At 50.0% G+C, this 12,185-nt stretch overlaps 4 protein-coding genes across 4 annotated transcripts; 2 read left to right on the top strand and 2 right to left on the bottom strand.

Annotated features, from left to right (window-relative positions):
• Positions 1-336: 336 nt before the first annotated feature.
• On the top strand, positions 337-663 carry PPTG_14957 (hypothetical protein; the record flags this gene model as incomplete). Its single annotated transcript, XM_008912308.1, has 1 exon — positions 337-663. One exon carries the CDS (start codon positions 337-339, stop codon positions 661-663), a length of 327 nt encoding a protein of 108 aa, XP_008910556.1.
• Positions 664-5,705: 5,042 nt separating this feature from the next.
• PPTG_14956 (hypothetical protein) lies at positions 5,706-6,831 on the bottom strand (the record flags this gene model as incomplete). The annotated part of the gene is made up of 5 exons (XM_008912307.1): positions 5,706-5,765; positions 5,820-5,928; positions 5,999-6,083; positions 6,154-6,312; positions 6,483-6,831. 5 exons carry the CDS (start codon positions 6,829-6,831, stop codon positions 5,706-5,708), a joined length of 762 nt encoding a protein of 253 aa, XP_008910555.1.
• Positions 6,832-7,020: 189 nt separating this feature from the next.
• PPTG_14955 (hypothetical protein) lies at positions 7,021-7,353 on the bottom strand (the record flags this gene model as incomplete). Its single annotated transcript, XM_008912306.1, has 1 exon — positions 7,021-7,353. One exon carries the CDS (start codon positions 7,351-7,353, stop codon positions 7,021-7,023), a length of 333 nt encoding a protein of 110 aa, XP_008910554.1.
• Positions 7,354-7,574: 221 nt separating this feature from the next.
• PPTG_14954 (hypothetical protein) lies at positions 7,575-8,598 on the top strand (the record flags this gene model as incomplete). Its single annotated transcript, XM_008912305.1, has 4 exons — positions 7,575-7,729; positions 7,793-8,084; positions 8,126-8,326; positions 8,386-8,598. The coding sequence occupies 4 exons, from the start codon at positions 7,575-7,577 to the stop codon at positions 8,596-8,598; spliced, it is 861 nt and encodes a 286-aa protein (XP_008910553.1).
• Positions 8,599-12,185: the final 3,587 nt, after the last annotated feature.

Genomic DNA, 12,185 nt, shown 5'->3' with positions numbered 1-12,185 from the left:
CCGAGCTCACCAGCGAGCCGCACACTAAACACTCCAGTACATCCTATCTTTATATCGCGAGCGAAGCAAACCGCGGGGGCGCCCAGCCAAGCGAAGCGCGGCTGGTCACTTTTTGTTGTTGCTGTATTGGTACTCTCCTATATAATTAACTCACTTAAAAATGGTTAATGTACCTAAATTTAGGACATTTTGTAGGACATTTTCAGTGTTTGCAGGACATTTTGTAGGACGTAGTTGTAGGACATTTTTTCGGATGCAGGACCATTTTTCTGGCTGCATTAATGGCATTCAGCGGCGTTGAAACGTGTATATACAGCAGTCACAGAAAAGCAGCTGATGGCATACTATATTATGGGAGACGTGGATGACGCACAGTACAATGCCATTGGAAATACTGTGGGGGAAAGCCAACCGTTTGTGTACCTCATGTGCTTTTTCCACGTTATGAAAAATGTGATCGACCGATCGAAATCAGTGGAGGACATGTTGGCGAATCGCGTACGAAAGGATATTTACGATCTTCATTTCGCTGCGAACCTTCAGGATTTCGTGACTAAGGCCTACAACATTCTGGCTGTTTGGAGATCCGATGAAGTCACGAGAAGTTTCGCAGAATACTTTTCCAAAGTATGGCTTTCCGGGAAATTTATTCGGTTGCAATGATTCCAGCGTCCGCGTTCGTACGCTACAACGAACAACCCAGCCGAGCAATTTAATTTAATTTGCTGAAGCGTGACTATACGTTACGGTCAAAACTGAAGATGGGTTCTCTACTGACGCAATTACAATCTTGCTGACAGAATGAAAGTGAACGAAGTTTCTCTTTCAGCCTGACAGCAGAAGCCACTGATGCAGTACCTACACCGTCGTTCGAAAGAAATATAAACAGAACGACTACTGTTGGATGCGTTCCCTTCCCAATCCGAGTTTATTGCCGTGACAACAATTTACGTTCTTTCGTTTCCAGCGGAACGCATTTACGTGCAAGCTAAAGACCGCACACAAGATACACTGGTTATCACAGCTCAAATGGGGATAAATTACGCTAGAATGGAGTTTGAAGGAATGCCTAGGCATGGTTGGGAGGTGAATGTGGAACGGCGCACGTGTGGATGCCGCTACTACTGGAAGTTTTCTGTATGCGTGCATGTCCTCTTCGCTATGAGGCAACGAAGCTACGTAGACCACGCTGGTAATCAGATGCTTGTCAACAGGAGCTCTAGCAACAAGCGGCGACGGACAAACAAACAAGGCTCAGGTCGTCCAGCTCTCAATGGTTCAGCGCTTTCGATACTTTGATTTCAAAAGCACCCCACACGATCAATATCAACTTCTGCAGCTTCTATGTTGGCTTAAATGGAAGGTAGTATCCATGCCCTTCATGTGTGTTGCCGGCTTTCATCCCAAATCATGTAGTTTTTCTGATAGTATCAAGCAAAAACTTCAACTATGGCTTATGTCATACTTAAACGTTGCAAACACACCGTACACCATCAATTATATCTTGTAGACTAAGAGTGCTAACGCATTTTTATATACAAGTGACATTCATGTTTGCGTGTTGTCGGTTTTGCATCGAAACACTACCAAAAAATGGCTGTACGTTAAGTCTAAAACGTTACATATTCTACTGTAATTTTTGAAAAGTACCCCACACTGTCAATTTTGATGTCTACGAGATATATTGTAGCTCATTTGAAAGAGGGCATGTAGCTGTATCAGGTGTATTACCGCTTTTCATCCCGTATAGATAATTGCTCTCTAGAACTTACACTCACCTTGTGTTGTCAGGAACGCCGTACAATTATGATTAAATGGAAACGAACACCTACAGTTAACAAAACGTTGGCATTATATATTGTAAAATTCAAAGATATCAGTTGCTGTCATAGGAATCATCTCTCCAACACAGTTGCGGCTTCCACAGGAACAGTCGAACCATAATTTATCGCCGTAGAACACTGTGATCGCATCACCAGCTGAAATAGGGTCAATAACGACCATAACAACGCGAACTTTTCTTCGGTTTTGCAATCTACACAAACTCGCAATTGGGCTGACACGAATAATTCGCCAACCGAGTAATTCCTCAAGCGCACTCAGCATTAATGAATGCTGTTTTCCCCCTCCTTGTTTTCACGAAAATCTGAAGAGCGTACTCATTCTGCTGGGAGTCCTTTGGAAAATCGTGAGTAGTTAAAATACCCGTGTACTCCCCAATAAAAGCCCCGACTGGACTACTTTCTGTAGCTTTTAACCCCAGCCCGAGTGCTGTGTTCGGAATTTCAACTCCAGAAAATTCGTACATCGTGTTGGAGCACCTTCCTTTTAAACCACAGCTCCTTGGAGTGCAAAAGTAGGCAGATGCCGAATTTGTGCATTCGCCATAGTAGCAATCGGTACTGCACTGGCATTTGTCAAATGCACCAGTATCTAAGAATTCGATTTCATCAGGATTGAGGCATTTTTTCAGATACGCCACTGAAGTCGGCCATCCAGGGGGATAATTTCGCTAGCTTCAGCATTGCGAACGACACACTCGTTCGTCTGAAGCTCTTTGTGAAGAGAGCTGGTTCTAATTTCCTCCTGACCCGCAGGGTATTGGGTTTTCTCTTCCAGCTCCACAAAGAAAGCGTTTTTAGTCTCCTCAAATTCCACACTGCAATCGCCCTTAGTCTCATCCAGTTCTGCAAAGTTATGTTTTGTAGACTCCTTCCGATGCAACTTAATATAATCTTCCACATTTGATTCCGTAGTAACGACTGTGGAAGTATCAATAGTTTCTAAGCCACGTTCTCGCCGCAGCCGCTGCACTAAATCCGTCAAGCTTTCAAAGCTCTTTAGAAAAGCTGCTTGGATGGTAGGGAGGTGGTAAATGTTTGCAGCATGCTTCGAAGATTTAACAGGAATTCGATTGTGCTTGTACTTTGAGCGCCGAGTTTTCCCCCGAGGAAAGGCATCATTTTTTCAGCATCTTTTTAGACTTCTTGGCCACTTCCGCGTACGTGGCAACATTAGTCAAAATGCTGGCGGCAGCACTCGCTTCTTCCAGCTTTACCGGTATAGATGCGATGCTAGGAGATGATCCACCACTGCACAGATAGATTTGAGCGTCTGAAGTGTTAGCATCGTTGTCTTCATCGCTTTTGGTGTACTCTCAGGTTGCGCAGGTGCGTCAGCTATGGGATGAGTTCTACGAAGCACTGTCCGAGGACTTCAACCGCCGATTCCGCGCCAGGGAAGGTCAGGCGAAGGACAACTTGGTGATGTTTAACACACTCAAGAGTCTGAATGAGTTGCTTCAAGTAAGCGGAAAAGCGGTAGCTGAGTTTGATCTGCCGCAACTTGACCAGTTCCCGGATCTACTTCTTCGGGAAGCACTACAGGCCGATAACAGTCTCATTGAACGCGAGAGCGTGGCTTATGACTACCACATGCTCCACGACATTGTGGATCATGAAGATGAACTCAATGATGGCCAACAAGCTATTTTGGCGAAAGTCATGGCGGTCGTTGATGGATCTTTGGACGGCAACAAGTTGCTATTTGTGGACGGTCCTGGAGGTACAGGAAAATCGACTTTGCTCAAACATATCCTCGCTAAAGTGCGCTTATCTGGGAAAATTGCCATTGCAGTAGCGTCCAGCGGGATTGCGGCGCTTCTGTTAATGGGAGGCCGGACGGCGCATTCTACCTTCCGGATCCCGCTGAAGTTGAACGCGGAGTCGACGTGTTCAATCAATAAGCGTTCCCCACTGAAGGAACTTATCAAGATAGCGAGTCTGATCATCTGAGATGAAGCTCCGATGACCCGTCGCCATGCATTCGAGGCAGTGGACCGTTCGCTACGTGATATCCTGGACAACGATGAACGTTTTGGAGGAAAAGTAATGGTGCTTTCGGGTGATTTCAGACAGATTATTTCGGTGGTAGTGGACACCATCAGCGCGTGTCTTAAGTCGTCGGAGATCTGCTGCAAACGAAACCACGGCAGAAGCACTTATAGCCTTCTCCGACTTCCTCCTTCAAGTTAGTGAAGGGAGACACAAAGTCAATCCGGAGTTTTGGACAGACTCCATGAAGATTCCGAACGAGCCAGATGAGGAACCGGAAGAAGACGAAGCGATTCGGCCTGGCACCACTCCCAGGGGCTTGCGGCGTATCATTGAATAGATGTATGCAGACATCAACAGCCAGAGATCGCCACGGACGAGTACTTTGCCAGCCGCACGATTTTGACGACGACGAACATGATGGTCCATCGCATCAACGAGGCTGTCTCACAGAAGCTGGAAGGAGAGGCCCAAGAGTACCTGTCCAATGATTCTGTGGATAACGACGGTGACGCGGACTTCTTCGAGCCAGAACTCCTGCATTCAGTGAACTTGAACGGAATCCCGCCGTACAAGTTAACGCTGAAGAAGGGTGCTCCGATCATGATGATGCGGAACTTGAACCCCAACCTAGGACTGTGCAACGGAACGCGCCTTCGTGTTGTTGAGCTGAAACCGCATGTGATCCACGCGACTATGATGACAGGTGAGCGCCATGGCCATCATGGGTTCATTCCGCGGATTGTGTTCCTCAGTGACGGGGACACGCCTGAGTTCCCTTTCCGCCTACGCCATAAGCAGTTTCCGGTGCAACCAGCGTTTGCGATGACGATCAACAAGGCCAAAGGACAAACGGTGCAGAATTTGGGGTTGTATATGTCAAGCCCTTGCTTTTCCCACGGACAGCTGTATGTGACACTGTCGAGAGTGACGGCGCGGTCGAGACTCAAGGTGATGATCGAGTATCCAGAGCACGTGGAAGACGACGGAGCGTACACGCAGAATGTAGTCTACCGACAGATATTCGAGATGTAAGCAGGAAGAAATAGGGGAACATTCCATATTTTATAACAAAAATACATGTCCATTGTGCATATGAATTGGTCTTTGATAAAGTACGTGTTTACCCCCCACCGAGCGAAGCGAAGGTGGGGGCTATGGAGTACTGTGGGGTGGAGCTGAAACAGCGACCACAGATTGGGACTCTACATGTAGCAAGGCTCCAACCCCTGCCGAGCGAAGCGAAGGCGGGCTTTGCGTAGTAGTGGGGCGAGCTGGAACAGCGAGCTCCACGGGTTGGGACCATCCATGCTCATCCGCCCACAAAGCGGGCGGCACTCGGCTAGTCTACCCTCTGTAGGCGAGTACGGTGTCCGTGTGTCTGAACGTCCGTGTGTTCAACGTCTCAGCGCATAAACCTAAGGGGTTGCCTTGGCTACACCACTCGTTTACATGCAATATCATCCATTGAAAACTTATGGGGACACTAAGCGTGCCGGTTGAAATTCCTTAACAAAAACACCTTTAATGATCGGGGAACAGGGAGACCTTTTTTGTTGTACACTCACTGCCAACGCACGACAGACACAAAAGCGTCTTCGGCCACCATGCACAAGATGCCATCGCATGGCTCATAAGGCCAAGGTCGGCCAGTGTCTCCCTGTCTCCGCGTGCCTTTTCTCTAAACAACCTACCGCTTGTTACTTTTCTCACTCTTATCCATGCATCACTTAGGCCACCAGGTTGTTACCACAGCTTCTGCAGAAACGCGCCTCCACAAGCTGCAAAGACCCGGGTTACGCTTGGGTTTACTCTTGAAAGCACTCTTCTCTTTCTTCGGCTGAGGTTCCGGCTCTTCAATGGGGCGCTCAATTAAGTAGGAGCCTGGTACGTAACCACGCTTGCTGCGCAGATCCACCAGCCATCGTCATCCTGTCGTCCAGAGTGATACACTGTTAGAGCATTTTTTAGCAGCAATAAACGAACCTTCTCGAGAATAGCGACTTCGTCGCCAGGATAAATAGTCAGTTGTGTGTCGTCCTGGGCGTCGTACCGATAGCCAGCAACACCATTGGACACTGGGGCCATGTTCTCTCTGTTGAGGACAACCCAAATCACCATGTTAGTCCGTCGAACAACCAACATCAAACCACAGCGATACATACGGAAAGCTCGGCTCGTCCTGCGCGATTGCTTCGTGTTTGCATTTCGCACAAACAGCCTGGCCTTCGTGCTCGAAGAAACTCTCTGCTGGACAACAAAACGCCACACACGCAGCATCTGTATTAGTATCATGCGGTTCATACAATGTGATTCGCACTGGTTTCGTCGCGTACCTGAAAGGGAGGCACTGCATACAAAGCAGTCTGGGTGGTAAAGATGGTCGAGGGCTTTGACCACTTTTTTTCTTCTAAAGCACTTTGTCGCATCGGTGGCACTTTTTGCCGAAACGAGCCTGATAGCATCATTGGTGGAACGCCTAAAGTCACAATAGTAAGTTAATATCGCATTCAATAGCTAATAACAGCTAAGCCAGCACTACCTGGTTGTCCTTCTCTACGTAGCCATCGTCTTCAGCAATAATACGACTACAGTGGCTGCATTTGAAGCACTGCTACACACAAGAACTCCTCCATCGTCCCCACCCACGCACCGCATAGTGAAAATACTGGCTCAGGGGTCCGACCGCTTCTCCCTCCAGAACTAGGCCACAACCACCGCACAGCTCGCGCTCGTTCTCGTTTTCCGAGAAGGTCTCTTCATTTTCTTTCACCGTCCTTTCAACCGCAGATTTTCGCTGTCTGTTGCGGTCACCTGCGCCTTCCGAGATGCCACTTAGGTTGGACAAGCGATCATCGTCGTAAGACTCGAGGTCGAGCACCTCCGACAAGCGCAGCGATTCCCTATGACCATTGCCCATGTATCCCGCGTAATCGCCGTCGGTAAGAAGAGAATCGATGACTGACACTTCAGAGATCCGTCCATTGTGACCGGACATGTCGATAGAAGTGGCCTCGAGGTCAAACTCGTCCCGATTCGATGTGGTGGATCGAAGACTGTCAGTTCCAGATCGCCCGTTACCGTTCGCAACTACCGCAGCGGCAGCTCTCTGAATAGTTTGGCCTCTGCTGCCTCTCGTTCTGCCTGTGCACGAGCAGCAGCGGCCGCTTCAGCTTCCGCCTTGGCCTTAGCGCGAGCGGCCTCCTCGGTTTACGACATATTGGACCACGCTGTTCTTAAACGCTTGCTCCTGCCTCAATGGATGGTCCAGTGTGGGACTGGCAACGATTACGCCGTTGATCGCTTTGTGTGCGACGTCCGAAAGCGCGTTGCAGTAGTCCGTGATCGTTTTGGTGCTATTGCTGGCAAAACGAACTCGGTCTTTATACGCTGAATCATTCTTCGTTTTAACGACGCGATCGACATATTTGCGGCACTGGTCCGACAGAATCGTGTTCGCGTTGGTGCAGTACGCCTGCGAACCTGTGTCACAGACCGTCCGTTGGTCGTTGTGTCGCATACGGACGCGCTTGGCGCGGAATACGGCATTGTGCACGTGCACTATATTACGAGCGGTAATTTTTCACTCCCGAATCTGGATGAAGCAAGTTTTTTAGTCGTATTTTTTCATTTTTTTATTGGCACGCAAACTGGCTTGATTGATTTGTATTGGTGCAAACCATGTGTTTTGATTTGGCGCCAAAAACAAAAACAAGTTCCAACTCTCGCTCCACTGACACCATGCCAACGCCGAAACGCTCGCGGCTGGAAGACAACACAGAGGATACGATGATGATACCCAGCGAGATCGACGCACTCGATCTATCGAGCGTCCGAGTATTGATCAAGGTTTTGCAGCAGACCTTGAAGAAGACCGAGGACATGGTCGATAAGGCGTGGGAGAGAGCCAATATGTAGAAGAAGGGGGCGTTGGCGAGAGCTGATGCGATCGTAAAAAGAGTGGAAGAGGAGAAGCAGCAAGAGCTGGAGAAGGCCGATACGGAAAAGAAGGAGGTGCTGGCGAGGGCTGTCGCGAGCAGGAAGGAGGTTGTGGGCGAGAGGAAGTCCTTCGCTCGATCGCTCCATGACGACACACGAATCCTCACGCGGAATCAAGACAAGATGCTGAACATCATCGGCACGGGCGCCCGCTATTTCGCTCAGTTGGAAAACCATGTGCCCACGCTGCAACAGACCACAGCCTTGCTCAAGGAGCACGCCGAAGAAATGGAAGAGACCGGATTCATGGTGGTAGAGGCCGTGGTGGTTGCGTTAAAACGCACTTCCTCAAGAGCAGGAAGAACAATCTCGACGCCTTACTATCAAGTTTTGGCCCCAACGTTATGCGGCAAGCCGAGCCATTCTGCGTAACCAAGGACCCGGACGCGGAGATTAACGCGGTCGTCGAGGTCGGTAAAGCCTTGACAAGTCATGAAAAGGCCAAGCGATCGGTCGAGATAAGACACCACCAGCCATCGTCCAAGCGGCAGAAGGTGTGTGCTATCTGAAAAAGAAACCAGTAATAATTTATATTTCTTGCCGTTATTTGTAGAGCAAACCGCGCTACCCAAATCTTACATTGACTGTGAAGTTGTTCGTGTGGACGGACCGGATGAACGGCATGATCTCTTTGGAGCAGTTCTACGATCTCCTCGCCATACTCAGCCGTCCACATGGTGAGGACAACACCCTTGGCTGCGTGGAAGACCTATCTTCAGACATTTGCGCTCGCTTGGAAGACGTGTCTTTGGATATCGTTGTGTGAGATGGTGTACTACAGTAAGGTGTGTGCGGACTAGAAGCGCCTTCGGACCCATGCTAGTACCAGTGTCCAAGATAAGGGCAGCGCCATTGATGAACCTATAATGTCCATACTACCAACGATCATCGCTCGCGTTGGTGAAGCCACATGGATTACCGGCTTTACAGTTCACCGCGTGCCTGTACGGGGCAGTACGATGGCAAGTACTAGGCGAATGTATGCTAAAGGACATTGCTGGCTGGGAGCAGCCGTGATGGTGCTGCTGCACTATTGAAGGCGATCTATGGGGTAACTTAGTTTTAGTATAGATTCATGGTTTGTGCGAGTATACCTTGCGGTACGGCGGAGTCTGGGGCTTGGCGTGCTCTCTCTCAATCGGCTTTTACAGCTCCGCGAGCACTGCAAGAGAGAGAGAGAGAGAGAGCCACCCGCACCAGCCTTCTGCAGTTCTGTCGCGGCATTTGGCCCGGCACTTACGTGTTTTTACGATCTTCCTGCAAAGTCACTCTACACTACTGCCCTTCTGCACTACTGCACCTACTGGCACCTACGCTACGATGTGGCGGACAGTCAACGAGTGACTCGGTGACGCGGCGTGTGTCACCTCACGTTGGCAGAAAGACCGACTTTAAGGGCGCTACCAGCGTGGCAAACATAGGTGCGTTCATTCCCCGTCGGTCGAGTGATGTTTTTGTGTTTATGTTCTCAATCCACATAAAAGCAAAAAAAAAATTGCCTTTTAAAGTTGAATTAGGGGTTGTCAATACTGTCAGCAACAACAATATTTTTTCTTCTGCGCGATTTTCTTGACCCAAACAATGGCAGATTTCTAGCGAAGCAGTCGCAGTGGCCGCGGCTCGTTGATACACTTTCTTTTGCACTATCCTGTCCAAATCGGCTTTAGTGACGGTCGATTCAGCCATCGCTGTTTCGTATTCATTGTCGGCCTTCGGTCGTTTCTTGAGGTGCAGCACTAGTGTGATCATAAAAACAAGAATGATAGTAATGCCGGCCATGAACGGCCAAGCTTATGACCTAAGTATTTGCAGAAGCGCCATGATCACTTTTTTTCGTACGGATCTCACCAAGATTGTCACCTCTTTCAAACATTATATCCTAGCCTTTAAAAAAATCAAATTTTGTCGAGAAACAAATAGTAATGCTGGAATTGCTTGACGAGTGTATTTCATTGAATGATCTACGCTTCGTTGGCGCATGTTTTCCCGCAGCGATCACGTCGAGGTTCACAGTCATAGCATAACAGCCATTGACAACAGCGTCCAGCTGTCGATTTCACGGACTCAACCTCTCGACTAGCGTAAAGCTCAAGAAGACGTCCATTGCAAATCAAGGGCCCGCGTAACCTTTTGCTATTGGTTGGAATCACATGGCTACATGTGACACTGCTTCATCACGCCTTTTCCACTGATGTACGCTTAAAAATCCCCTCCTCATTCAAGAATCTGCCAGTCCGAGGAAAGTTGGTGAAGCTCTTCTGTGGTGGGAAGCGCGTTCCCTCTGGATACTGACAAGATTGAGACGGTTGGAGATTTGCAGAAGGCGATCAAGATAGAAAAGTCGAACGCCTTGAAGAATGTAGACGCAAGCGACCTGCAGCTCTTCCCTGCGAAGACGACGGACGGTGCGTGGCTGGCGTCGAATGACCCTAATGTGATTAGTATGCGATGTGGAGGCAAGCGAAGAAACTACTGAAGGATGAAATCGACCCAACACAAGAGATTAGTGACTTTTTTTAAGTGCTCCAACGAAGAAGACGATCCACGTGCTGGTGGTGGTTCCAAATCAAGGCCTGACACCTACGTGAACGTAGGCCGTCGAACCGTGCCCTGTTCTGCATTTTCTGGAGGCTAATCATTCCACCATTCGCATTCCGGAAGAATATGCTCGAGGCAGTGGCCTTCTGGTTGGTGAAGGTGGTCTGTGTTTGTATCTTCGTCCGGAGCTCAAAGAGGATATGCGGCACTCAATGTCCTTCCGGTACTCCCAGGAGTTGGCACTCTCTGGGAGATCAACCCATGAGCAGAGAAACTGCAGCCGGTCGCCCTGGCCCCGCGGGGGCAGCAAGTCCTTGATGACGTACACACGCTGGTCGTCCTCATCGTAAAGGAGTGGTGCGGACTTGGTGATCTGACGAGCGCAAAAGATCTCCGGCACATCCAGCGACCCCTTGAGCTGGTCCACATTGAACGTGGCGTGCCGGCCGCGAGCAACATAGCGATGAGGGAGAACGAGCCGATACGCATTATCACCGATACGCTCTTCGATCGGAAAGGGAGGGGAGCATCTTGTTGCGAATAGGATCGCGATTGAGATCATAATCCGGTTGACCAAGCTCGCTGCTGAGCACTCGCGAGTTCACGTAGACCAAATAACCGCGCTCAAACCGCACGTCCTGGCGACCTCTGTTGTAGTACTTGGCTTGACGTTGCTGCGCCGCCCGGAGATTCTTCTGAACGAACTCAATGACCTCGCGTCTGGAACGGGTGCTGTTCAATGCCGGGCCTGGACCAAGATGGCTCTGTAGCGTGATAGGTGACCGCGGTTTCCGACCACTGTCGACATCAAACGGCGAAACCCTCGATGACGTGGATACTAACGTCGCGTGGGCGTACTCCACCGTGAGGAGGAGCCGGGCCCAGTCGTCGCCGTAGTGCGAGACCACACATCGGAGGCTGTCTTCGAGAGTCCTAACATGCCGTTCGCTCCGACCGTCAGCCTGTGCCCGACGAGACGCCGTCATGCGATGCTTGACTTGCATGATGCGCATCAATTCTCACTCGTGAATTTCGAGTCGCGGTCTGCGACTACGGATTCAGGCAGGGAGTAGTATCGAACGACAAGGTCGAAGAACAGTCTCGCGGTTTGCTTCACGTCGACATCCTTGGTAGTTTGATGTAGCATGGCCGGTTCGAATGGCGACACACCATGACGTAGATAGCGTCGTACCCGTCGCTCTCCGGCAGTGCGGTGAGGAAGTCCATCGTGACATGCTGCCAACCTTTTCCCGGAATCGGTAGAGGTTGGAGCAGGCCATTGCGATGCCGCGAGCCGGACTTGTGACGAATACAGGCCTCGCACGTCGTCACGTACTGCCGGATGTGCTCCCGCATCCCGGGCCACCAGAAATACTGGCGCATCGCTACCAGAGTGCGCTCAACTCCTGGATGCGCGACCACTGCCGCATCGTGAAAGTCATGCATGAGACGCAGAAGGATCTCGTCCACTTGTGGCGCTCGAAGCACTTGAATGGAGTCGGCACTTTTGACATACAGCAGACCGTTACGCAGCACATACTTGGTGTTCGTTGCGATGTAGCCCAGTTGGAGCGACTGCATTATCACCACACAGTCTTTGTCGTTCGAGTACGCCGCCTTGACTTCACGCAAAACTCCACATCCTCCCCCACCAAAAGAAGCGCCAACTGGACTCGCAAGGGAGACGGCAATGTCAGTGGCGCGACGGGTGACGGACCAAACGGAGCGTTGCCTTCGACGAGCAGCTTGGCCGAATGCGAGAGAAAGCGCGTGTGAAAAACAAAGATGCCAACACTCGTGACGACTAGGGGGGGG

Source organism: Phytophthora parasitica, assembly GCF_000247585.1.
Source record: "Phytophthora parasitica INRA-310 unplaced genomic scaffold supercont2.45, whole genome shotgun sequence".
Taxonomy (NCBI): domain Eukaryota; phylum Oomycota; class Peronosporomycetes; order Peronosporales; family Peronosporaceae; genus Phytophthora; species Phytophthora nicotianae.
The sequence above is the reverse complement of the archived record's forward strand: the minus strand, read 5'-3'. Positions and strand labels throughout refer to the sequence as shown.